The 26,393-nt window shown below is 51.4% G+C and overlaps 3 protein-coding genes across 5 annotated transcripts in view; 1 reads left to right on the forward strand and 2 right to left on the reverse strand.

The window, feature by feature from the left end:
- Positions 1-16: 16 nt before the first annotated feature.
- On the forward strand, positions 17-4,317 carry LOC122729161 (transmembrane reductase CYB561D2). Of its 2 annotated transcripts, none has more exons than XM_043967882.1 (4): positions 17-155; positions 510-715; positions 1,724-1,761; positions 2,640-4,317. In XM_043967882.1, the coding sequence occupies exons 2-4, from the start codon at positions 589-591 to the stop codon at positions 3,141-3,143; spliced, it is 669 nt and encodes a 222-aa protein (XP_043823817.1). In that variant the 5' UTR covers positions 17-155; positions 510-588; the 3' UTR covers positions 3,144-4,317. The 2 variants fall into 2 exon arrangements, with proteins under 2 accessions (XP_043823817.1, XP_043823807.1); XM_043967872.1 differs by having other exon boundaries at positions 37-155; positions 280-715.
- A 55-nt stretch (positions 4,318-4,372) lies between these two features.
- On the reverse strand, positions 4,373-10,757 carry TMEM115 (transmembrane protein 115). The gene is made up of 2 exons (XM_043967862.1): positions 9,542-10,757; positions 4,373-5,330 (listed from the first exon to the last, which is right to left on the reverse strand). The coding sequence occupies exons 1-2, from the start codon at positions 10,414-10,416 to the stop codon at positions 5,126-5,128; spliced, it is 1,080 nt and encodes a 359-aa protein (XP_043823797.1). The 5' UTR covers positions 10,417-10,757; the 3' UTR covers positions 4,373-5,125.
- Positions 10,758-11,594: 837 nt separating this feature from the next.
- Positions 11,595-26,393, reverse strand: part of CACNA2D2 (calcium voltage-gated channel auxiliary subunit alpha2delta 2) — a 452,102-nt gene continuing 437,303 nt past the window's right edge. For both annotated transcript variants that reach the window (XM_043967809.1, XM_043967800.1), the window contains 15 exons: positions 21,459-21,556; positions 20,656-20,746; positions 20,281-20,343; positions 19,888-19,991; positions 19,279-19,377; positions 18,973-19,061; positions 17,956-18,003; positions 17,451-17,522; positions 17,208-17,360; positions 16,950-17,002; positions 16,743-16,798; positions 15,398-15,521; positions 15,062-15,171; positions 14,761-14,843; positions 11,595-14,557 (listed from right to left, as the gene is read on the reverse strand). In XM_043967809.1, coding sequence (XP_043823744.1) covers positions 14,417-14,557; positions 14,761-14,843; positions 15,062-15,171; positions 15,398-15,521; positions 16,743-16,798; positions 16,950-17,002; positions 17,208-17,360; positions 17,451-17,522; positions 17,956-18,003; positions 18,973-19,061; positions 19,279-19,377; positions 19,888-19,991; positions 20,281-20,343; positions 20,656-20,746; positions 21,459-21,556 — 1,384 coding nt within the window. In that variant the 3' untranslated portion in view covers positions 11,595-14,416. The remainder of the gene's footprint in view (positions 14,558-14,760; positions 14,844-15,061; positions 15,172-15,397; positions 15,522-16,742; positions 16,799-16,949; positions 17,003-17,207; positions 17,361-17,450; positions 17,523-17,955; positions 18,004-18,972; positions 19,062-19,278; positions 19,378-19,887; positions 19,992-20,280; positions 20,344-20,655; positions 20,747-21,458; positions 21,557-26,393) is intronic.

Consider the following 26,393-nt stretch of genomic DNA (forward strand, 5'->3'; position numbering starts at 1 on the left):
CAAAGGGCAGGGATCCAGGGTCTCGTCTTGGCGTAAGTTCCGGACGGGAGGACGTCGCACCCGGAAGTGAAGGGCGTCCCTCTCCGCGGAGGCGGTGCAATAGGTGTTTCCCAACACTTCCTATGAAGCCGGAAGGCCGTACGCCGAGTTGGCAGGTGAGCCTAGGGAACTCCAGGGTGGGTCCAGGTTGCTGCACTGGAGTCAGCGGCGCGCGGTGGAACTGTGGTCGCGGGGTATGGGGAATAACTACAATTCCCACAATGCTTCTCGGTTGCCTAGGGCTCTCTGGTCGGGTTACCCGACTATGGCTGGAGAACTACTCTTCCCATCGTGCCCTGTCATCGACTTTAGGGTTTCTTGGGCCGGCTCCAGCGCGGTGCATCTTGGAATTCGTAGTCCTGATGGCCCTTCACCAGCATCCTACCTGGGAGCGTCCTGCTTGCCTGTCGCCTTACCCCTTGGCCAGCCTGTCCAGGTGTGGGTGACGCCGGCCTGTCTATTCCGACCAGGTCCCTAGTGGCTGCGAGGATCTCCTGGGTCGACGGCTTTAGGGCCCGGAGCCCTAGGATCATTTCGGCACCTCGGGACATGGCCCTAACCGTGGAGACTGAGTCGCGCATCTACCGGGGTCTGCGCACCGCCTCGGGGGCTGCCGCCCACGTCGTGGCCCTCGGCTTCACCGTCTTCGTGGCTGTACTGGCCCGGCCCGGCTCTAGTAAGTGGATTTGGGTCAGGGTGCAACTCTCGGCCGAGGGCCGGGAGGTGGTTCGGGAAGGAGGGGCCTAGAATAGAGCCCCTGGACGTCCGGGGCCCGGGCAGCTCCTTTCCCTCTGGAGGGTATCCGGGGGAGGTTTGTCTACTTGGGTCTGGCTTACCAGAAGCCGGTTGCATTCCTGCAAGAAATACCCTTTGGCCAGACTCTCTGATCCTTGCATACTTTGCTCGTGTGGCCAACCCCCGCTGCTTCTGGATTCTCCAAGATGAGTGCCCAGCCGTGCCTCAGTGGCCATTTCCCCACTGCTTGTGGGGGAAGGGCCAATTTCAACCAGTGTCGTTGGCCAGGCACGAGAATCCTGGTTATCGGATCTAGAGCCTGAAGGAAATTTGGAGATCACCTTTCATTTGGCCTACAGCTCAGCATATTTGTTGTCCTGGCTCAGCCACTCTCAGCACTTCGTGCAAGATGTTTCCTCATTACCCGTGGGAAAGGTTGACCAAATCCTTATTTGCCAGTGGTGGATTTTAGGGTCCTTTGGCCAGGCTCCTTCCAAGATATCCTGAAGGTTGTATATAACTCCTTGGGTAGGTGTCTGGAGGGGACTGTCAGTGGTGGAAATCTGGAGCCAGTCCTGTGGTTCTAGGTGACAAACTCTTCCTAACTGTTTTCTCTTGATTGAATTCTGACCTAGTAGGAAAATGGGTGGTGTGAGGTTTTGGTCAAGAATCTGTTCCATCTGTCCTGTGTCAGAGCTCAGTGAGGCCTCTGGGAGATGGGCATCTGGAGGGCTCTCCTAGCTACTCTTGGCTATGGCTGCTCAGAGAAAAGTCATCTCCAGCCCCAAGTTGAGCTGGACTAGACTTTAGCTAGTTGGGGGGCTAGAAGATGATGTACCCATTTGTAGGGAGATAATACTGTTGCCCTCACACCCTTTCCTTCAGCTTAGATGAATCCCCTAACCCGTTTCTAGACCACTTTTGTTTGCAGCCTTCCTCCTTCTTCCAGGTCTGTTCTCGTGGCACCCAGTGCTCATGTCTCTGGCTGTAAGTAACCTGTTTCCTGTTTGATCTATGGCTTGCATATTGCCCGGTAGGGGTGGGGGTGGGGAGGAAGGGGCAGCATTTTTGGGGAGGGTATGGACCTTGGGTAGTTGGGGAGGCTGACCAGGGATGAGCACTAATAACCACAGATGGCCCATTCCTGCTGTTTGTGCTTGTCCCTAGTAATTGAAATTTGCTGTGCAATTTATTCATTTCAAGGCTATAAGTTGGTATGTGTATATACCTAGATGAACTCAAGCCCCTTAATTTAGCCTATTTTCTGAAATACCGTCCTTATTTTGCTGGCTCTTACAGGATGAAACTATATCCATCCCATATCATTTCCATGTTGGTGATATGGAATAAATTCATCATTTAGAGCGGAGAACTTTTCTTGCTCCAAGTTGCTATAGCGCAGAGAGAGAGAGAGAGACAGACAGACAGACAGACAGTGTGTGTGTGTGTGTGTGTGTGTGTGTGTGTGTTTAAAAGCAATGAGATCATATTTTGAAAAGAACCAAAGAAATATTTTGTTGAATTAAAAAGGAAAATTTGTAGTAGGGCCAGCTCTGGACAATCTGCAGGTATATTCTATGGAATACTGGCTTAATCCTTTGCTAGCTCTTCCTCAACCTTTCCACCACTTAAACTCAGCCTGCAGCCAGGAAAGGCAGATCCATAATACTGGCTTGGGTTGGATAGCCCCAGGAAGGTAATTTGACCCCTTGTGAGAAAGTCATGGCCTGAATCCCACTGCCAAGGAGCAATACTTGGATTGTCTTCCCCCTTGGCTTCATCCTGCTACTCCTCTTTCATTAGCTCGGCTAGTTGAAAGTTGGCTCATTTTAGACCTCATGCCTTGGTCATCTTTGTCTCCACAGTTTTCCTTCCTGATGACAGAAGCGCTGCTGGTCTTCTCCCCAGAGAGCTCCTTGTTGCGATCCTTCTCTAGAAAGGGCCGGGCACGATGCCACTGGGTACTTCAGCTGCTGGCTCTGCTCTGTGCCTTGCTTGGCCTGGGCCTGATTGTCTACAACAAGGAGCAGCACGGCAAAACTCACCTGGCGACATGGCACGGGTGGGCAGGGCTGCTCTCAGTGCTGTGGGCCGGGCTGCAGTGCACAGGTGGGGTGGTACTGCTCTACCCCAAGCTGCTCCCTCGATGGCCACTAGCCAAGCTGAAGCTGTATCATGCCACCTCAGGGCTGGTGGGTTACCTGCTGGGCAGTACTAGCCTTCTCTTGGGCATGTGTTCACTCTGGTTTACCACCACACTAGTGGGTGCTGCCTGGTACCTGGCCGCTCTCTGTCCCATTCTCACCAGCCTGGTGGTCATGAATCAGGTGAGCAATGCCTACTTGTACCGCAAAAGGATCCAGCCGTGAAGGAGAAAGCATCCATATGCCCCTGCTCTCCCTACTGCAGTAATCCTGCATTCTGCCCAGAAAAGCCGCTCACGGTGCTGCTGGGACTCTCTTGGCTCTCCTGATGCCGGGCAGGCCTCGGCCATACATCGTCCCTCTGGGGGACAGGTGGAAGAGATGTGAAGCGAGGAAGGGTGCTATGTGCCCCACATAGACTCCTGTCTCCTCATCTTCCGGCCACCTAGGAAGGGGCATGGGAGCACATGGATGGACTGCCGGCAGCCTGCCTCTTCTGCTCATTGTTCAGACTCTTATCAGTATTTGCAAAAAAGGAAACAAAAAAGTGAATGGAAAGTCAAGAGTTCTGAGCCAGAGGTGATTCTTACAGGTACCATTGGTGTGAAGAAACAGAACCTTTTTGTTGGGGGTTGGCTTTGCTGCCAGTGAGGCCTTGGCTCCTGAAGGGGGAGCAGCTTCCCCTTGGTTGGGGTCAGGGAGGCCTGAGGAAAACCCGCCATTTCCTAGGAAGCCGGGATGACGGGAGGGCAAGGCCAAGTTGTTAACGGTGTGCTCTTGTACTTCCTATAAAGCTCTTCTATCTACCCACCTATTTGTGTGTGCGTGTGACTGGTGTCTCACCAGTTCAGGAGTTAGTGTCTAGATGAGCAGGGAGCAGGAATGGGAGCGACCAATAAGAGAATCCCCTCTGTTCAGGTTAGTCTTACTGAGATAGCCCACACAGCCAAGGGCTGGGCAGGCTGTGGCAATGTGGAGAAAAGAGGCAACCCGAGGAGCCCTCAGACCAGAGGACAGTGGACAGAGGGGAATGGTACCTGTGGCCAGTGTAGAGCCATGGCATCTCTCTCCTCTCACTATGTAGGCAGATGGACCTCTTCCAAGTAAAAAGAGAGCAAGAAGACACAAGTACAAAAGGTATTAACAGTCCTAAGTTAGATATACTCTTCTCTTAGAGGCCAGCACAGGAGCCGAAGTCATGGAAAGCCACAAGAAGGACAATGTAGAGGTTTGAGAATGAGGAGTAAAAGTACTAAGTTGGTAAGATGAAAACAGAGTAGAAAAGAGGATGGGGGGCGGTGGTGGTCTCCATTCCAACAGCTTAAGAGCAACAGGGGACAAAAGCAATGACCCAGGATGCAGTTTGCGGTCTTGTGCTTCCTGGGAAGGCTGGGTGGGCCTTGACAACCATTCAATAGGCATATGCTCAGGACAAAGCCACCAGTAGCCGGTCCTCAAAGAACTGCTTTATTTATACTGAGAGTCCAGGCTCCCCATTCAAGTGGTCCTTTAAAAAAACACTCCCATGAATTTTAGCCCCAACAGAAGTCCCTATTCTGGAGAGCCCAGACCTGGGGAGGAAGGCTGTTTCAGCCTTACTCATGTTCTGCCCGACCCCAGCCAAGGGAAAACCAAACTGCAATGCTAACACGTCCCCAGGGTGGAGAGGTTAGGAAGGGCAGGGTGGCAGAGGCGCTTGGGGCTGGGCCTTGTCACATCCAGCCTTTGACCTGGTGCCTGGGTCCTCAGAACTTTTTTTTTTTTTGACAAATCCTTGCCTGGTAGCAGAGGGCAGGGAGAGGGACTGCTCTACCACCAAGACCTGCCACAGAATCAGAGGAATAAGTTTACCCCCACTGGGCCTGGCTGCCAAACCAGTTCACTGGGATTATGAGGCTGAGTCCTGGGCCAGGCCTCGGGCCACGTGCTCCCTGCTCCTGGACTTAGTGGTTGTCTGGTGGGTGAGCCAGCCCTTAGGGGCATAGTGTTGGCAGGGGCCATGTGTCCAGAAGCATCAGCAGAGTGCACACAGTGTGACCCCATGGACCTAAAAGGATTTCCCTCCTTGCCTTCTCTCCTTGGGAAGCAGTCAGCTTCTGGGTACAGCTGAGCAGGGAGATAAGGAGAGGCAGCAGGGTGGTCCAAATGGTGTGACTAATGACCAGGCTGGGGAAAGGGAGTTGTGCCCTTGGGCAGGGAGGTCTGGGTTACAGCTGGGGAGGGGCTTCCTCGAAGGTGATCAGGCTGGATTCAGGGGCAGCCCCTTTCCCAGGGGGGTTGGGGCTTTTCTCAGGGAGCAGGGGGCTGTCCACCTTGCTTGTGGCCTCATCATCTTCATCATCCATGCTAGGCCAGGCAGACTGGTCTTCCACCCGTTTCAAACGCTCATTTAGGGCCTTCAGGGCCAGTTGCCTGTGGAAGAAAAGACACGGGACTGTTACTGGGAAGGCCAGGCCTCGGCTGCATCAAAACCCTTTTGCTGGCTCCCAGAGCCTTCTCTTCCCAAAGCTCACTTCTTTTCCAAATAACCACAGCATATCCTGTCCTGGTTATGTCCCCTTTCCCTGTGTCTTTGCTATTCTGGAAATCACAAGCTCATTTTCTAAGCAAGCTCTTATTTTGGGTCATCCAGGCACTAATGAGTCTTCTGTAGCCCAGGACCCTGCTGAGTGCTGTGGATGGTAGGAGAAAGCATCTTGGCCTGATTTCGTGGGAAGAACACTGAAGCTCAAGTCTGGCCCTGCAGTGTACTACCTGGCTATCTCTGGGCAAGTCACCATCTCTGCGAGCTTGACTTCTCCATTTGCAAAGCAAGGATGAGACTCAGACCAGCCCCATCAGGCTGTTGTGAGGATCAGATGAAAGGCATATAGAATACCAAGCACCTTGCCCTAGCAGCCAGCTCCTGTCGTTTGCCTATCAATTCAGCATGGTGGGCCACCCTTCCTTCCCTGGCTGCCCATGTGATTCCTGTAGCAGTAGCTTCCTAGCGAAAGACAGCACTGCAGAGGCTCTGGCTCCTTGGCTACTCTGTGTGTGTGTGTGCGCGCACGCGCGTGTGTGGGGGGAGGTTGGGCATAGTGGTGAGGGAAGAGTCCTTTTAGGACTAGGTCCTCTGGGGCAGCTAGGTGGCGCAGTGGATAGAGCACCGGCCCTGGAGTCAGGAGGACCTGAGTTCAAATCTGGCCTCAGACACTTAACACTCACTAGCTGTGTGACCCTGGGCAAGTCACTTAACCCCAATTGCCTAAAAAATAAAAAAAATTACAAACAACAACAAAAAACCATTGTAACTAGGACTAGGTCCTCTGGGCAGACATGCTCTAGTCTTGATCTACGGTACCTCTGAGACCGCGGGTTAGGAAGTAGTCCTTTGGATGAGAAACAAACAAAAAAGCAAAGTTAGGAATTGTTGGTCACTTGTAGTACCCTTGAGGAGTGGACACTTTCAAAGTGTGACTGCTGACAAATGCAGCTGCAGGCTTTGAAGATCCCAAAGCACCAGGACCATGGAGATCTGCTATCACTCAGGGAAACCAACCCTGCTCCAAGTCTTGCCAGTATCACTTGTCCCGCTGCCTATACCCAAGGGCTTCCTTAGGCGCACCTCTTCTGAGGTAGCGCTGGCTGAGCCTCCCCTACCACTTCCACTAAGCTGCCTGCCCTCAGGCAGACTCAGAGCAAAGAGTAGGGTCCTGTAAATCCTGGGCATCAGTCAAGTCCAAGGGGGTGTAAAACACAGAACCTCCTTTTCTTTTCTCTGTAGGGGAGGGACCTTCTGGCAAAGCTGTGACAAGTGTTTCCCTTCCAGTCGTGGGCTCACTTATCTCAACTCCATTCCCTTTGATGGCCTTAACACATGGCTTGATAGTATTGCCTTCAGCTATAAAGAACAGTGCAAGGGGCAGCTAGGTGGTGCAGTGGATAAAGCACCGGCCCTGGATTCAGGAGGATCTGAGTTCAAAGCCGGCCTCAGACACTTGACACTAGTTGTGTGACCATGGGCAAGTCACTTAACCCTCACTGTCCTGCAAAAAAAAAAAGAAAAAAATAACAATGCAAGATGTCAGGGACAGGAAGGAGTCTTGGCATCATCCTCTGATGGGAGCTTTGTTATTCACTATGTGAACTTGGGCAAACCCCTTTCTGGGCCTTAGTTTCCATTTGAGGGGAACAAACTTCTTTCCCTGCCCCTGCTGCAGTTTCCCACACTTTCCTGGAGGGGGACACTCTAATCAGTTATCACGGGCAGAGGCATACTAACAATGGCTATTTCTATAGTCTATAGTACTTTAAGACTGGCAAAACACTTTCCTTCTACTTTCTGAAGGACAGGTAGTACCAGTGCTATCATCCTCATTTTAGAGATGAAGAGCCCAGGGTCCAGGGGTTCTGTAAGTTCTGGGTTCCAGATTAGATCCCAGAGCTCAGTTTTCCATATTCTGCCCCCACAGTGAGGCACAAACCAGAGCTCAGCCTGGCTTAAAGAGTATCCTGAGATGTGAATGAATTGTGCACAAGTAGCTCCAGAGACTGGGATCCATTAGGAAGGCTACACTTGCTACCTGATCTGTAGGGGTAAAGATCACCTATACTTCCCATCTCTATCCTAGACCCAGTTAGGGCTAGTAGAAACCTGCCTAAGCAGCAGGTGAACTGGGAACAGGGAGGGCAGGTACTAAGAGCCACAGTGCTGCCTCCTCAGCTGCCTGGTAACCTTCCTGTGTGTGTTCTGTGGACACATCTGTTAAGCTTGCTCAGAAATCTGTCACATTTCCCAGTTGGTAGTTTCAGTCCCTGAAGTTCCTGGCCAGGAAAGATCAGGTAACTGTCAAGTGCACTTTGTCACACAGCCTGGGATAGAACAAGCTTGGGATGGAACAAGCCAGCTCGTTCCTGGCCTCACCTGGGTGGGGACAGGAATGCTGAGAGGGGAAGACTGGGACAGGGAACTGGCTTTATACTATTCTAGGAATCTTCCTCAGGAAGAGTTGCTAAGGCTCCAGGGAGGAGGTAAAAATGCCTACTAGCCCCACCCCTCATGGTCTGGAGGGGAGGTCAGGTCTGACCTTTGCTCTGGGTTCAAAGAAATGATAGAACCAAGCCACGGATGAAGTTCAACTTCAAAGGAAAAAGAGCCAACCTACTTAGTGAGGCTTTTTGCCAAGAAGCTCGTTTCATGCTTAAGTTGCTGTTCCTTGGAGCAAACCAGAGTCCAGAGGACCTGGATTCCTGTCCCAGTTCTGACACTGCCAATGCATTTCTTGTCTGAATCTTAATTTCCTCCTCTGTCAAATGGGGCTAGCTTTACTGGCATTACCTGTTTCACAGAGCTGGGAGATCAGTGAAAGGATAGGAAAGCACTTTCTAAACCCTCATTTTAGGCCCCTGACCCCAGCTGCTTGTTTCAAAGGGATCATCATCAAGAATGAAGTTTGAATGTAGGTGAGATACGATGCTGATGGAGTTCAGTGGAAGGGTTCTTTGTCCTGCCTGAAAGCTAATAACCTGGGGAAAAGGAAAGGCTATGATTTCATGTAAGTGTGAATAAGGCAGTTGAAGCCTAGCTTAGTTTACCGGAAATGAAACAGCAGTTTTCGGGAGGAGGGGAGGGAGGAGCAGAAACAGCTGATTTATTCAATGGGTCTGTTTGTCCCCAAGGGAGTTCAGGAGAGAAATGAAGCCGCAAGCTTTACCTGCCGAGCAGGAGAGCTTTCTGGCAACACACGAGCTTTCCAGTCTACAGGCACTGAATGTAGTTAAAAAACTTGAAGGCCTGAGCATCTGGATATTTAGGTGAGCCCAAGCCTGGAAAGAAACTGTCTAATTGCCGCAGAGCTCAGAGATTCCTGAGGCCTTACATCTGATGCACTGACAGAAGCTTCAGATTCATCAAAGGGATGAACTGGAGGGATCACCGAGGGGGTCTAGGGTCCCAAGGCTTCTGAGGACACCAAGGATTCTCTACCTCTGTGGCTTACCATCTACACGACTTTAGGCAACTCCCACCTTTTTCTGACAAGGAGGCGGGCTAAGAGGAGAGTCCAGATCACCTGCTGAGCTCCTGGTAGAGCCAGCACAGGAACTCAGGTCTCCTTTCACTAAGTCCTACACGCAGAGAGAACCAGGACCTCAGGGGGCAAGCAGCCCGGCCCCTAAGTCAAACCTGAGACCCTTCTGCACAAGTGGTCATTCGGCTTCCTCCTTCCCTTCTTTCTGGACTCAGAAATGATCAGACTATGTTTCTAGCTGGCACCAAGAGACAGAGGGCACGGTAGTTTCTATGTCGGAGCTGAAGCTCAGGGCAAAATGGCCTGTAAAACTGGATATTTGGTGAAGGCTTGGAAATAGGAGTACTGGGAATGAGTCCCTAGAAGGGGAAGCACTGGGTCTGGGTTGCTGAGGTTTCAGACTAGGCCACAGTATCCGATGACACCCTAGAGAATAAAATGCACCCGGATTTGGGCATGGAAAACTGGTGAGTACCCTGCCCCACCACTGTCTGACCATGGGCAAATAATGCAGCTTGAAGCCTCGGTTTTTTCATCTGTAAAGTGAGGGGACCGGGCTGGATGATTTCTAAAGTTTCTTCCAGTTCTAAGTCTAGGAATCTAGGAGCCTACCTTCTGCGCTCAGCATCCTGGGGGTCTGTGCCAGGGAGGCTAATGGTGATGGAGGAAGGAGCCCCCACATCGTAGCGTTTCACAGTCTTTCTGCAGACCTTCACCTTCACGAGGAGACTATGCACCAAGTTTGCCACCAGGGCCACAACAGGCTGCAGGATTTCGGGGAAGAAGGTGGCGAAGGCAAAGTGGTCCGACATGTCCCCCCGGCCCCGGCTGTGGCGCTGGTAGAAGCGCAAGTACACCCATCCTGAGAGCACTCCGAAGCCGTAGGAGGCCAGGGCGCTGCTCTCCACCAGAGGAGTGAGGCGCAGCAGCGCCAGGGAGATGAGCAGCAGCATGGGCACCACCCGCATCCGCACCTGGGGCACCTTCAGCACCACGCTGTCCCCCATGGTCTGTTTGAGGGCCACCAGGACCCCGCCCAGGAAGCCCAGCACCCCGTGGATGCGCACGGTGAAGAGATAGGCCAAGTTGAAGGAGGCCATGTAAGTGAGGAGGTAGGCGAAGGCCCCCAGCAGCCCCACCGACACGTTGACCACTGCGAAGAACACCAGCAGCTCCAGCGCCCCCCAGAGCGGCTCCAGCAGCTGGCCGGCCGCCACCACCGTGGCCAGGCTCAGGGCCACGTCCCACACGTGCAGCTCCACCAGCCCGTGCGTGGCCAGGGTCCAGACCCAGAAGTTGGGCGGGAAGAGGTAGCCGGGGGTGACGGCCAGGCCCACGCCCGTGTCCAGCGCGAAGGACAGCAGGTAGAGGAGCAGCACCGAGGCGCACAGGGCCTTCACCACCACGCTAGCGCTGGCTAGGGCGGCGCCCAGGGGCAGGCGGACCCCGGGCCCGAGCGCCAGCCCGGCCCGCTGCGGCTGCTGCATCTTCCGGACACTGCGGGCCGCGGCCGGGGGGCCTGGCCTAGAGACGGGGCCGGGCCCCCGGGGGCCCCGCGCGGGGCCGGGCCGGCTCTGCCCTCAGGCCGCGGCCTCCCCCATCCGCCCCGGGTCGGCCCGCCCGCCGCCGGGGGGCGCCCTTCCCGTCTTTCTCCGCGGGGCCGGGGCTCAGCGCCGAGGACCCCCGAGGCGCCTGAGCATGGGCTGGAGATCGATTCCGCTCCGGTCGCTGGCACCGCCGCTGGCTTCCCTTAGGCCGCGGCCTCCTCCGCCGTCACAGCCACAGCCGCCCCCGACTCCTCCGGGGCCGACAAACAGACCACTGCGCCTGCGCAACGGGAGCGGGCCGCTCCGCGTCTTTCCGCCCCGAGGGACGACGGGACTTGGAGTCCGCGTCCCAGTGTGAGGTCGTGAGGACGGCGTCGGCGCCGACTGCACCGCAAGCAAGGGGCATATTGGGAATTGTGGTTCTGGAGAGGGCAGTGACGGGGCGGGGAGGGAGAAGGAGGTAAGCCTCGCTCTGAGTCGAGCATTTTCTCCGAAAAACTAAAGACTTTGGGGCACCTACTACCTGAAAGCCTGTCCTAGGGCTGGGACGGCAGCAATGGCTGAGAGAATCGGACCCAGGTAGCTTTTCTGGAGAGGGGGCGCAGGGTGAGAAGCACTCACCACCCACCTTGCCCCAGGCCCAGCTCCCCAGGGATGGAGGGGCCCCCGAAGCCCTTCTCCGGGCTTCCTTCCTGCCCCTCGCCCAAGCATAGCCCGGCGCTTCAGGTCCCAAGGGAAGGGGCAAGGCAGTGCGACGTCCAGAACTGGACAGCTAGAAAGCAGACTGGGGGACCTGGGGGAGGGAGGACTACCTCTGCGGCAAGGGAGAACATGAGATTGTCTTTCCCCCGATTTTCTGGGCACCAGACTTAGTTTGAAACTTTCCCGTCCCCGCCCCATCGGACCAGGGACTCCATGAGATCAGGGCCGTGTCTTTTCTAGGGGGCTCCTAAAGTGAGAGCTGTCTCTCGATTCTCGATTTTTCCATCAGCCATTTCCAGTCCCCTGCTCCCCGCCCTTACCCCTAGCCTCAGCCTTTGGGAAGAAGGAACCCTACAAATTAGGGGTAGGGTGGGGTGGGAGTGAAGATGGTGGGATGGAAAGGGAACGATTTGAAGTGAAAATATGAACATTATTTAATAACTGATTTTTTGTAATAAACCGTTTGAAAATATTTTACAAGGAATCACACACACAATATTTTACAAAGTTTCTCATCTTTTTTGTCGCTTTTGTATCCGACTTGTCTGTACAAAAAAAAACAAAAAACCAAACCAACGCAGAAAAAAGGAAAAGGCCCCTGGCACCTTCTCCTCCCCACCCTCTCCCTTGGCCTGGTTGGGAGAGGGAGAAGGGGGCAAAAGGAGGCCCCGAGCCAGATGGGAGATGAGCTGAGTCAGACCCAGTTGCTGATTGGACAACTACCTGGTGGCTTTTGTTTAGTTTTTCTGTTTTTAAACTTAAAATATATATATCATATATATATTTATTTATATTTCTGTATACGCCTTGGTTTCCTTGTTTTTTTTTCTTTTTTTCTTTTTTTTTAAATTCTCCAGTGAGCACCTGACTAAACTACAGAATTACACACACTCCCAAGACACGGCTGACAAGCGAGTGAGTGCCAGCATGGACCAACACACACTAAGAAAGCAACAAGCAACAGGACCATTAATTAATGAAGCATTAATTAATGAATCACCCCTTCCCCCCTCCTTTCCACATTTTAGAGGAAACCCTTTTCCCCCCTCCCCCCCTTGCTCTTTAGTGACCTGCCCTTCCCCACACCGGAGGATTTGGGGAATGGGATTGGAATGCGCTGAATCCTTCAGCAACCTGCCCCAGGCCCTGTGTCTCCCGGTGTAGGAGATAGGGTGGGGAGGGCATGATGTCCAGCTCCGGGGACTGGGTATTTTGGCCTCAGTGTAGATCACTGGGTCATGTGATGGGGTTGGGGGAAATGGACACAGGTACCAGGTGGAGGGGGTGTGACCTGGGGTATAGGGTTGGGGGATCAGGGGGTTGTCTCTTCAGTGTCTTCCTCTGCTGAAGTCTCGGCTAGGAATGCAGGGCTAGAGTAAGAAGGGGGATATGGAACCTAAGGGTGGGGACTGCTTGAGGGAGAGGGAGGGAGGGATGGGGTGGCACTGCTCAGAGGGTGCTCTTGAGGGCACAGGTGGCACAGCACAGCAGCTAGGCAGAAGATGAACGCTGTGTGGGTAGTAGCGTCCTTACTCCCTTGCCCAGGTGTGGCTGGGACACCCAGGCTGAGGTTTGGGGGGGTGTCTGAAAGTCTGCGTAGGGCTGGGGTGTGTTTATGTGTGAACACTTGCTCAGGGCAGGGGAGATATTGTCCACCGGTCACTGGCAAATAATCTAGGGTGAAGCTTCCGGCAGGTGGGGGCAGGGAATGAAGGGCTTGGCCTTAGAGCCACTCACTGCCTGACCTAGCATTTGGCACAATTTGACGTTCCGCTTTGGAGCCTGAGGGGGAGGGGGAGAAGAGAACGGGGAGGCACCAAGGACTCCGGGTCAGGACCTGAACTGGGTGCTGCAGGGCAAGGAAGAAAGTGAAGTAAGTGGAGCTGAGTGCATCTCCTGGGGCGGGGGCAGGGGTGGGAGGAGATTGGGATGATGAGCTGGGACAGACAGAACGGGCAAGAGCTCAGCCCCAGATGGATGAAACCGGACGAAGCCTCCGGGGTGCAGCCCCCACCCCCCATTACTAAGGCTTTGTGATTATCACCCTCCTGACAGATGTGTGTTTGTGTGTGTGTGTGTGTGTGTGTCCCTTTAAATTCTACAATGCTGTGAGTCTGTAACATGTCTCTGTATGCATGTGTGTACATACCTGTTTCTATTTCTATCTGTCTTTGTGTGTTATGTGTGTCCATGTGTCGCTGTCAGATACCAATTGGACAGATACCAACTGAGCTCTGAGGTCTCTTCCAACTCTGACGTGTGTGTGTGTGTGTGTGTGTGTGTGTGTGTGTTCTCACTCTAGCCAGGCTCTAGGTCCAGTAGTCAGGGTTATCTTTGGAAGCCAATGCTCCAATCAGGGAAGCTGCCTGGCTTGGACTTAAGGGTTGGGGGCTGGCAGGTCCCTTGGTAGATCTCAGCATCCACCCTTGTTGGTGCTTTGCCTAGATCTAAACCAGTGTCCTGGGCAGGGCCCCTTCCTGTCTCTCCGATGGCCTATGCAGTGAGGTCCAGGAATGAGGACAAGACATGTGTGTGTATATGGGGAGACTGAGGGCTAAACTCACACAGTGACTGCCCTGTGTCAAATATCTTTCTCAATCCTTTACCCCCCCAACCCTGCTTCCCCCCAGAGTTGAAGCTCCTAGTCCCTGTTCCCTAGTCATTCTCTGGGGTGTCTAGATCCTCAGAGGTAAGAGAAGGCTGGGGAGCTGAGGCCATAGGAACCTTGGTCCCATCCTTCCTTAGAATCAGTGAGTGTGAGTGAACTCTAGGGGATGGGAAGAGAGAGGAGCATCTGTGAGGGTTGGTGCTCCTCCCAGCCCAGCCTAGGCCAGCCCAGTCCAGCCCAGGCCAGCCCAGCCCAGGCCAGCTTAGGCCAGGCCAGCTCAGTTTAGGCCAGCCCAGCCCAGCCCAGCCCAGCCCAGCCCAGCCCAGGCCAGCCCAGTTTAGGCCAGCCCAGGCCAGCCCAGGCTAGGCCCAGGGCACCAGGTGCCTTTGGCAGCAGCACACAGTGCCTGGAGTAAGGGTGGTAGTGGGGTGGCAGGTGTTGGGCTGGGGTGATCTTTTGACAGCAAAACAGTAAGACATGGCATTGGGATCTTGGAGCCTGTTGGGGCCTACCGAGCACACCTCCCAGGATCCACAGTCCAGAGTAGCCACTTTCCCACAGGCTGTGGGGGGGTGGGCACAGCAAGAAGGGAAGGGTGGCTAAGGTGAAAGGGCTGGGGCTGGGGGGGCTTCAGAGGTGGTGGGAAGGGGCATTGTGAGGCCAGGGTAGGGGCAGAGGTGACAGGCCCAGGAGGAGCAGCAGCTGCACGGACACCAGGACGCCCAGGGATGCTCTGAAGGAGGCTCCTCGGCCACAGTCTGAGGTATCTTCCTGTAGGCACACAGAGGGTCAGGGAGTTGGGGTGGGGAGTGAAAGGGAAATGGGGGTGGTCTGGGGAACAGGGCCAGCCAGACTTCTGGAGGTCTCTGTCACATTCCTTGCTCCCCTTCCCAGGCCTATCTCTTATCTCCCATTCTCAATCGATGGGCACCTCCTGCTCTGGTTGACTGTCTCTCTTCTGCCTTGTCGCTTACCGTTGCATTGTAGTCAAAGCAGATGTGAGGTCCTTTCCTATATCGTGGCTTCTGTACCAGCTCACACTGCTCCGGCCCATCCGCTGGGCATGGGGAGGCAAGTCAAGGAAGCCAGTGGCACAGAAAACCTCTGGGGTATGTGCGGGTGGCACTCATACATACATTCGTGCACAGGTGGGGATGGGGAGGCCAGGTCTCTGGGTTGAGCTGGCCATGAGCCTGGGTCATACCTGCCACACCTTAAGTTTAACCTGGGGAGGGGCCAGGGAGGGGAGTCTGGGGGGGGCGGGGCTCAGGATACATCGCCTCTCTGCTTGCAGCAGTTTGCCTGATTCACACTGGCTGCACAGGGGCTTCTCTGCCACAACAAAGAGCAGGTTGGTGTTGGCCAGTCTCTGGGCATGGAACAGTCTGGATGGGACAGAAGGCAAGGGTGAGCGGGGGACAGCACCACTCGGAGCTCTCCCCTGTTTCCCCCTCCCTGCTCCAAGCCAGTCCCTGGCCTCCTTCATCCACACCAGCCAAGTGGCCTTGGCCCAAGGGGAACGTGCCCCCGCGAGGCCCTGCTTTTTGGGCTTTCCTCTTCCAGCATCTTCCCTCAGCTTCTCTCCCCTCCTCCCCAGCTGCCCGTGCAGACCTGGAGCAGTTGCCGCAGTCTATGATGCTGTTGTAGGAGGCATTGGCGGTGCTGAAATAATACTGGGTCTGTTTCATGATGCAGCTGGTCTCCCTGGTCTCCGAGCCTTCAGCTGCTGCATCTTCTGCTTGGAGGTTGGAGCGTGAGTTCCCCTGGCCTTTTGACTCGTCCCCAGCCCCTCCAATACCCTTCAAACCCCAGCCCTGGCATATGGGCTCCCTAACTCCTCCCATTCACCAGGGGCCTCTGGCCTGGGCCCCATTGTTGCAGGGACCCCACTTCCCCTGACTAGTCTTCTAACGTGTTCCCCGGGGGTAAATGATTGGCTAGATGGGACTGGGCGGTGGTAACAAAAGTCACAAAGTAAGCGTCAGAACAAGGATTTAGGATTCCCATGTCTACAGATCTGAAGCCCAGTGCTCACTCCTTCTATCCCTCTCCTCCAACAGGGAGGGATAAATGAGGTCTACTCTGGGTGTTTGTCTCTCTGCCTTCTCCCTCCCTATCTCCCCTCTCTCCTTTCCCCCAACCCTCAGCCAGGTATCTATGCTGGGACCAGGCTTATTTTCTAGCAATGAAAATAAAGACAGGGCATCCCCAAAGTCTCTCCTGACTTAAATTGTTAAGCTAGGATGATGATAGTGTCAATAAGCTTGACTTGAAGGGCTTAAAACTGCACAGACTTTTGGGAGACCCTGTGTTTGCATCCGGACTCTGGAAGAGGCACTGGACTCTGAGCTTCCCAGATTTTACATTTGGAAGTTCAATTTCAAGCTCTGTTCCACTTCCTGTCTTCTCCAAATCCCTTCCCCAACACTCCCTGCTTCTCAAAATTCATTCTTTTGGCTGGCTCTGGATGGCAATTGTAAAGAGTGGAGATGATGGGGGGATCCTGTCACCTAGTATTGTCTCCCACCCCAAACCCGGGGAAGCTCAGCAATAAAATCATAGAGACAGAAGGAGCTTGGGAGCCAACTAGGCCTATCTCCCTCTCGGTGCAAGGTAGGTATCTCTTCTCCAGGGTTTCATGTAGTGGCTGGACAGATGGTTATCCACATGCTACAGGAAAACTCCTAGTGATAGGGATAGGGAGCTCCCAATGCAGGGAGTCTGTCTGTGTGTCTGTGTGTCTGTCTATCCCAACTGTCAGATAGCCTGAGACATTCATTAGTGTGGTGTTCCTGATGTAAAGCCCAAATCTAGCTCTGTTCTCCTGAGGCCAAGCAGAAAAAAAAAGACATCCTCTTTCTCAAAAAACAGGAATTATGTGCTTGCCAAATCTTTCCAAGGTCAAATGTCCCCAGCCTGTTTGCCACCCCATCCCTTTGTTCACATGGCACTGTACCTGCTTGGAACCAGCTATGGTAGGTGAGTCCATAGAGGAGCTGCTGGAGCAAGGACCTGTGGAAGGCAGGACCCAAAGGGAATCAGGCTTTGGTGCCCTGATTGGATTCTGCCCACGACTCCCATCCTGTGCCTCTCCCCAAGGAGTAAGGCTTCATTCCCTTAAGAGTAAAGTGGATGTTCCCCCATCCTTGGCCCAAAGGCTCACCAGGCTGCTGCTGAAGTCCACCAGGCCAGGTTGAGGAAGTCAGCGATGGTAGGCTAGAGAGAGGAGGATAGGGTCCCACAACTGGTTCCTCCTGGGAACCCCTCCTCCCCCAGGAACTTCTGTTGCTCTCTCCAGAATCCCCAAACTGGCTCTGCCAAAGTCCTGATCCAAACCCTGACAAGACCAGTAAGGCGGTTCTGGAGTCCGGGGATCTTTCCTTCAACCCTGGGAGCAATGGGGTAAGAGTCTCTCACTTACTACGAAGACCCCTCGGGGGGCAGCGCCTGTGTTGCTCTGGGCCCGGGGGGTGCACACAGCCTGGTAGTCAAAGGACTCTTTGCGAGTGAAGAAGGAGATATTGTAAAGTGCAAGCATGAGATTGGCGTCCACCTCGCTGAAGAACTTGCCCACCTACAAGAGGAAAGAGGCCTTCCTAGGTATAGAGCTGGATGAAGGGGTTAGAGCAGGTGTTCTGGGCCTGCCCCAGCCTTGCTTGCTCACCTGGTCCCATTGATTATACTGGTTGGAGAGTACTAAGAATCCACCATCATCAATGAGGACGCAGAGCAGATCCTGAAAAAGGGAGGAAGGTAGTGAGTTGTGTCCTGCCCTTCCCTGGGAGACAAGGCGTGTGTGTGTGTGTGTGTGTGTGTGTGTGTGTGTGTGTGTGTTTGGGGGGGGGCAGCGAAGAGCATCTTCCTGGTGCCCTGTGGGGTGAGAGCTGCCCTTCTGCACCCATGACGTGGTCAGGTTTACTACTCAGAAGGAGACCAGGAGGTGAAGTGGGAAGAACATCAGACAAACCTATTAGAGATGCTTGGATTGTTTGAATTCTGGTTCAGTTCCTACCAGTGTGGACCTGAGTAATCCATTCATTTTCTCCCTCTGGGTTTCAGTTTCGTGCTCTCAACCTTAGGATGCTATGATGCTTTTCTGAGATAGAGTGGAGAGAGGTGGGAGAAAGGGGCTGGGCTGGGGAGGAAGGAGTTTCTGGGTTGCCACATACCTCATTGTTCACATCACAGTCCATCTCACAGTGGCTGTTGGGGCCACACTGTTTGGGGGAGAAACCAAAGCTTGATTCAGAGCAGGCATGGGGGCCAACAGAGGGAAAGAACTTCTTTCCCCTTTGCCTCACTATCTCACAGAAGGGACTTCCCCTTTTCCTTTCTCCACCTTCTCCCTCTCCCACAGCCTCTGGCATCCTCGTAGAGCATATGTTGTTGGGGGAAGTTCTTTAGGTCAATAGAAGCAACCCCCTGTCTCTCCATCCTGGGGTAATGATGGATTCTGATTTCGAGTTCCAAATTTTTTTCCCTCCCTCCCCTCCCTCCCCCCTCTCCAAGACAGTAAGCAATTTGATATGGATTATAGATGTACAATCACATTAAACATATTTCGGCATTAGTCATGTTTTTTTTTGGGTGGGGAAATGAGGGTTAAGTGACTTGCCCAGGGTCACACAGCTACTAAGTGTCAAGTGTCTGAGGTTGGATTTGAACTCAGGTCCTCCTGAATCCAGGGCCAGTGGTCTATCTCCACTGTACCACCTAGCTGCCCCCATTAGTCATGTTGTGAAAGAAGAATCAGAACAAAAGGGAAAATCCTCAAAAAACAAAAACAAAAAAGTAGAAATAGTATGCATCTAGATTCCACAGTTCCTTTTCCTGGATATGGAGAGCCTTTTCCATCATGAGTCCTTTGGAACTATCTTGGACCATTGTATTGCTGAGAAGAGTGAAGTCTATCACAGTTGATCAACACACAATGTTGTTGATGCTGTGTACAATGTTCTCCTGGTTCTGCTCATCTCACTCAGCAGGTGTGATGGATACTGAATAAAGAGTTTGCAGGATTGGGAAACTGGGGGGAGGCTAATGGTGTCACTGGGCTTTGCCCAATGGAGAAAGAGTGGTGGAGACCCGAGTTCCTGGTTCTGGAGAATAATTCTGCTGCTTGGGGCAGGGGAGGGGGACTCCCAGAGCCTAGCCTCTCAGGTGGAATCTGAGGGGCTTCCCCCTACCTTCTGGGGCTGGTCTCGGTCTGTTCGGTTACTGGCTAACACCTTGAACTTCTCAGCCCAGGCTTCCAGGTCCAACTTCACTCCCACCACTGTGGAGGGAGAGAGAGGATGCTGCTCAGAGGCCAGGGCCCTCCTTGGGTGCCTTTTAGGTATCCCTCCTTAATTCTGATCCCCTTCCTTTGCCCCATTCCCCATTGGTTGTGCCTCAGGATCAACACTTAGTGTGAGCCCCAGGCTCACCCCGAGGGTCCCCCCTCTTGTGGGGTCCCTACCCTAGTTCCTGAAGGGGCTGTGTTCCTTCCTTACCCGCAGGTTTTAGCGTCCTTCCCCCAAGGGTGAGTTCCACAGCTGTGCTCACCAGGATGCCCACGGTGTTGTTCTCCAGCTCCAGTGGTCTAAGGAGAGCTGAGGAGGGAGGGGATGGGTATGTGATGAGAGAAGAAAGAGCCCAGCAGTCAGAAGAACCGTCCATGCATGGGAGGGACAGAATGCCTAAGCCAGCATTCAGCTTTCCTCTCTGCTCGACATGCCTACCCACTTTGGGAGCATCTCAAAGATCCTAAATCTCCTCTTCCTATAGTCTGGCATTCTCACTTGGCATAGAGGGGTCAGGTTGGGGAGGGCAAGGCAGATGAGAGAAGCATTGCAGGCTCAGGTTAGTGGGGGCCAAAAGTCAGCCCACTACTGAGCCCAGGGAGAACATTTATCTGGGATTCTCACTCCAGGTCTGGCAGGTTTCTTGGAGCATCTGAATGTCCTTTCCCCACTTACTCTCTAGGTCTCACCTGCACCCTTCTCTCTCCATTCCCTGAAACAGGGAGGACAGGGGAACTGTGACTTGGGAGCCCCTTGCCTGGTTGAGGGGTGCCAGGATACAAGGGTCCAGGGCTTAGGAGCCTTTGCTGGCTCACTTACAGTCATGATATGGAGGCTTGAAGATGTAGCCCTGGTTGTCCAGGCTGCGCCGGTAGAAACTGGCATTAAAGGGCTCAGGGTTCTCATCCCAGTCCTCAGCTGCCCTAGAGAGCCAAGGTGTTACAGAGGGTACAGGGGGTGGGTGTAGAGCCTGGGATGGGCCAGAAAATTTTGGGAAATCTGGGAAAGGGTTGCAAGCAGGAAGGTGGCAAGGGTCCAGGGGGAGCTGAGACCAGGTCTGGGAAGACAGGAGTCGGGCTGCTGTGGGCATGGAGTACTGAGCCTGTTCTGTGTAGCTCATTTCATAGTCTACATTTGGATCTGATTTGGGCATTCAGGGAACAGAATTGGAATGGGGGGATCAGGGAGAGGGCAAGACTTGAGTTGACTCACTTGTTGGGGAAAACCCGGGTGATGCCCCCATCAGTAGCAGCAAACACAGCAAGGAGGCTGTACCTGAGGGCGGGACAGTGTCAGCGCAGAGGGAAGCGGCTCTGGGACTGCCAGCATTGGCTTCTGGGGTACAGGGCAAGGGGCTTAGAACCTTAGACTCCAGGAGAGTGTCTGTCGCTGTCCCTGAGGGTGGGTGCTTATCCTGTGCAGATACCCTCCCATCCACCCTGCTCCTTGGGCCATGATCTGACCATTGTGATGCATTCATCCTGACTCCTAGAGGGGGCATCCCATCAGGGTCAAGAGCTGGGGGACCGGTGGCACTGGTGAGAAAAGCCGGGCATGGTTCCTGGAGCAAGGAGGGGCAGTGCCTACGTGTTGAGGTCTTGGTCCTTCCACACCTTCTCCACCAGTTGCTGGGTGATGCCGGTGTCCAGAATCAGGTTGTGCAGGAGGAAGTTGTTACCTTCAGAGTTAGGAGGGGAGGGGAGAATGGAAAGGCCTGGTTTCTTCCATTCACTGCACTGTAGCTCCTCTCCTACCCCGCCCCCCCCCCCCAGTCTCTTATTCCTGCCCATGTCCTTTCCTGTTCTCTGCAGAGCCTAGTCAGGGGCCACTCTGAGAAGCTACTTCAAAGCCCCCTCACCTGGAGGCTGTTTCTGAATCTTTGCATCCTTTCTGCTCTGTTCCTGCTACTGGTTCTCTGCTTGGGGGCTCAGGATGAACTAGGCTTATTTGCTGGTGTATATTATTATATAACATGTAATGGATAATGCTTTTTATGTAGACTAGGGACTCCCTTAGGGTAGGAACTGTCTCCCCTTCAGACAAGGGACTCTCCTAGGCTGGGAGGATTGTCTTGGACTGGGGGTTCTACAGGATGAGGGGCTCCATCTTTATTTCAGACTAGGGGCTCTTTGCAGGTAGGGTCCTGTCTCCACCTAAGGCATGCCTCCTCTTTCTCCATTGTGGTCACTTCCTATCTCTGATTCCCCTCCCACAGGAGTCCCCTGTCTTTTGTCCTTCCTGTTTTGTGTCCTCTCTTTCTTTTCTGATTATAACCCCCCCCCACCATGCCAGGAGCCTTGAGTTTTAGCTTTGCTGCAAAGGGATTTTGGGGTAGGTTCAACTTAGGGCCAGGTTGTATAGAGCCAGTGGGGCCACTCCCCAACACTCACACTGCTTGGAGTCTGGAGTCACCTTCTCCATGAGCTCAATAAAGTTCTTGAGAAATTCCGTGTTGTTGTCCGAGGCGTTCAGGTCCTTGCAGTACTCTCTGGGAGGGGGAGGGGAGAGGGGGGCAGGGGACCAGTGGGTGACCCTACAATGGGTGGGCCCACTCACTGTGTGTGCTGCACACTCACCCAGGTTGAGAATATGAGTTTGCATTCAGGGTGGGGCTATGTGTGCTTGTATGTGATGTTCTGTGTATCAGTAGTTACCTATGACACATGGGTATATTTCTGTATATGTATGGCTTACGTGGTTTTCTTTTTGTGTGTTATGTGCCCCTTTACTCTTGGCATGTGATTGAATAAACATTTTTAATTTCACTTTTTAATGTAAGCCTTATTGCCACCCATTGCAGACCATATGTTTTCAGAGAGCTCTTTTCCTCTTCTATCTCTTCCAAATTGTGAGCTCCCCGGGGGCAGGTCCTGGGACTGACTGCATCTTCTTTGTCTCCCCCAAAACTGAACACAGGATTGGATGCACAGGGGACTCAGGAAAAAAGCTGGCATTTATATAGCCCTTTAAGGTTTGCACAAAACACTTTGCACATGTTATCTCATTTGGTCCTCATGACAATTCCATGAAGTAGGTGCTATTATTAGCCCATGTTACAGATGAATAAACTGAGGCTTAAAGAGGTTAAATGACTTATCAGGGTCATACAACTGAGGTTTGAGGCAGGATTTGAATTCTGGCTTCCTGACTCCAAGTCCAACCCTCTATCTTCTATTCCACCTAGCCTCTTAAGGTAAAACTTACTGGTTGATTGATTCATGACTTGGAATTATAGTATTATAGGTTCCTAGATTCAGATGGTAGGGACCTTCAGGTCAAGTCTAATTCCCTTGTTTGATGTTAGTCTTAGTATGTATGTCTTTGAATATAATAATAATAGTAATAATAATAATAAAAATAAATGTTTGTTAATAACTTTACATAACTTGGTCTGACCCTCACAATGCTAAGTGTTATTATCAGTTCCATTTTACAGACTAGGAAACAGATTCAGAGAGTTTAAGTGATTTGCCTGAGGATCATCCAGCTAGTTGGCGTCAGAGTTGGTATCAAACCAAGGTTTTCCTGACTCCAAATAAAGTACTCTATAGTATTTTTTTTCATAATGCACTGCCTCTCTGCCCATTCATATATGTGAGTTTGCAATGTGACTATGAATAAAAGAATAGGTAAGCTTCCCCATGGTCAGATGAGGGGATGTGTAATCCTTAGAGATATCTGTTATAGAGACTTCTGTGCCAGTCTACTCCCAGGCATGAGGTGTTATTCCCAGGAAGGGTTCTATTATGGATCTCTAGTACAGGGGTGTATGGTTGTGTGTAGACAATCCTGCCGGCAACTTAGAGCATCTCTAATGGGGACATGGGCCAGTCATTGCCACCTAGGCAGGGGATGCCAGAGATGGGTGTTGCCTTTTGGTACTGCAACATATAGTCCTCTATGTGTGATACTACCCTCTATTCTTTTTTCTTTTCTTTTTTCTTTGCGGGGCAATGAGGGTTAAGTGACTTGCTCAGGGTCACACAGCTAGTGTCAAGTGTCTGAGGCCAGATTTGAATTCAGGTCCTCCTGAATCCAGGGCTGGTGCTCTATCCACTGTGCCACCTACCTGCCCCCGCTACACTCTATTCTTACATCCTTTATACCCTTTATGTTCCTCACCAGTCATGCCTTGCCAAAAATCAAGCCCTGGATCATCTCCATCATCTGTCTTCCCTGCTCCTACCCACTTGCTGCTGGATACTGCTAAAGAAAGTCATACAACCACATAACTGGGTTCATTATAAATTTGCTATCTAATGTCAAATGGTTCCTTCCTCTCTGATGCATGGCAATCCATTTATTTTTTTCCAACTGACTATCATGTTCTCCTCAACAGTTATTCTAAACTTCTTCTTTCATTCTTCCTCCTTCCTTTCAGCAGAGAAACTTGCTTCCTACTTTGCTGGAAATAAAACCAAAACCACAATAAAAACCAGAGGTCAATCATTAAGAACTCTTTCTTCTCCCTTACTTGACACTTCAAAATCCTTCTTCATTATCCCTCTGTCCTCCTTTGCTTTGCTTTAGTCTCAGAAGAAGAGGTGGCCCTTCTCTTTGTCAATGCCAACAGCTCCATTTAAGCCATAACTAGAAACCTTTTCAACTATGGTAAAAACAGTTGAGCATGTGGGGTGAGGAGCAGGGCACTGATAATCCAGAAGACAGTCTAACCATTGGTACAATAACACTGGAAAAAGGACAGGGTTGAGAGGGGAAAAACCACCTGGAAGAGGCATGCCACAGAAAGAGGACTGGGGTGGTAGTGTGAGTCCACAGAAGACCTGGAAGTGAGATATGGGGACAATGGTTCCCAGAGAAAGGATCTCCCTGGCTCTCCTTCCCATCCCCACCTTCATGTTGGTGACTGGGACAAAGTCCCATTTGCCCCTTGCTAATTAAGGCTATACCTCCACTTGTGCCCTTGTTCCTATGCCCTTCCACCTCTTCTGATTGCCTGCTCTCCATCTCATCTATTTCTCCGTATTTACTGCCTCCTTTACATCTTTCCTTAAACATGCTCGTGTTTCCCCCATCCTTAAAACATCATCCATTTGGCCCTGCCACTTCTTCATATTCCTAAACCTCTTCTCCCAAATTTTAGAGTTCGTTTTTTAGAAAATGTTGTCTAAATTTGTTGCTTCCACTTTCTTACTCCCATTCACTTCTCAATCATCTGATGTCTGGTTTCTACCCTATCACTCATTTGCCACTACTCTCTTTAAAGTTACTAATGATTTCAACATTAAACCCAATGACCTTTTCTTGGTCCTCATTCTACTCTACTCACTTCATTCTTGGCTTCTGTGACACCTTTTGCTCTTGATTTTCCTACTTGTCTGACAATTCTTAAAGTCTCTTGCTGGATCATCACCTTTCTGCTGACTAAGTATAGATGTCTTTCAAGGCTCTACCTTAGATTCTCTTGTCTTCCTTATACTCTTTTTTGACAATGTCATCTGTGCCTATTGGTTAAATTATCCACATACAGAGGAATCCTAAATCCATTCATATATCTAGTTCTTATCTTCCTCTTGAGCCCTATCCCACAATCATCAACTGCTTACTGCACATATCCCTACTGGGATGGCCCTTAGACATCTAAAACTCCAAACATTCCAAATGGAACTCATTCCTTCCCCCTCCCATTTCTGAAGAGGGTACTTCTAGGCACATATATATATATATATATATAATTTATTTCGTGGGGCACTGAGGGTTAAGTGACTTGCCCAGGGTCACACAGATAGCAAGTGTCAAGTGTCTGAGGCTGGATTTGAACTCAGGTCCTCCTGAATCATTGCACCACCTAGCTGCCCCCACCCAGATTTAAAATCTGAGTCATCCTCCACTTTGCATATTCATTCACCCTCTATATCCAATTAGTTACTAAATCTTGTCAATTTTTGTCAATCTCTTTACACCCATCTCCTCCCTACCCAGAAAGCCTCTCCACTAGGTCAGTCCCTCATTCCTTCATTCCTGGACTACTGCAGTTGCTTCCTAACTGATCTTTCTACTTCCAACCTCTCCTCTCTCCAATCAATCTGCCACATGGCTAGCAACTTGATATTCCTAAGGCATAGATCTCACCACAGTCACTCCCTTCCTCAAAAATCTTTAGTAGGCTCCCTATTGCAGCCTCTAGGATGAAATATAAACTCCTCAGCCTGGAATTTGAAGCTCTCTACAGTGTGATCCCAACTTACCTTTCCACTCATTTCATAACTCTTCTTCATACAGTCTCTGTTCCAGTCAAACTAGTTGGTTTGCTCTTCTTCAAACACATTGCACCTTTTCCTTCCATTCCTTTGTGTAGATAGTCCCTCCCCCCTCCCTACCCCTTTGAACTCTTTCACCTCAGTCATAATTTGTGTTTTTTTTTTTAAAGTGAGGCATTTGGGGTTAAGTGACTTGCCCAGGGTCACACAGCTTGTAAGTGTTAAGTGTCTGAGTCCGGATTTGAACTCAGGTACTCTTGACTCCAGGGCCAGTGCTCTATCCACTGCGCCACCTAGCTGCCCCTGTGGGTTTTTTTTTGAGGCATATTCAAATGCTACCACCTTCATGAGCCTTTTACTGATCTCACAGTAGATTGCTAATTCTCTATTCTTGAAATTATTTTGTATATACTTATATGTGTACTTGCTGTATCTTTCTAGTAGAATGTAAGCTCCTTGAGGACAGACATTGTTGCATTTTTATCTTTGTATCTTTTATGCCTGGCACAATATATGGTACCTAATAGATGTTTAATGTTTGTTACCCAGGACCAAATTGTTTAGATGATTATGGCTTGATAGTATAGTTTGAGATCTTCTACTTCTAGGCTCCCTGCAGTCTCACATTTTTCATTTTCTCTTGAGATTCTTGATCTTTTATTCTTTCAGATGAATTTTGTTATTATTTTTCTAGCTCCACAAAGTAATCTTTTGGTAGTTTGGTTGGCATGGCACTGAATAAGTAAATTAATTTAGGTAGATTGCCATCTTTATTATATTAGCTCAGCCAACCCATAAACAATTACTCTTTTTTCAACTATTTGGATCCTTTATCTAAAGAGTACTTGTGTTCATATAGTTTGCGTGTGTGTGTGTGTGTGTGTGTGTGTGTGTGTCCTGGTAGGTAGACTAAATATTTTTTGCTGTCTGTAGTTATTTTAAATGGAATATCTTTCTATTTCTTCTTGTTGGATTTTGTTGCTAATATATAGGAAAGTTGATTTGTGTAGGTTTGTTTTCCAAAACTTTGCTGAAATTGTTCATTATTTCAATTAGTTTTTTAGTTGAGAACTAAGTAAACCATCAGATAATCTGCCAAAAGTG

Source organism: Dromiciops gliroides, chromosome 1 (genome assembly GCF_019393635.1).
Source record: "Dromiciops gliroides isolate mDroGli1 chromosome 1, mDroGli1.pri, whole genome shotgun sequence".
Classification (NCBI taxonomy): domain Eukaryota; kingdom Metazoa; phylum Chordata; class Mammalia; order Microbiotheria; family Microbiotheriidae; genus Dromiciops; species Dromiciops gliroides.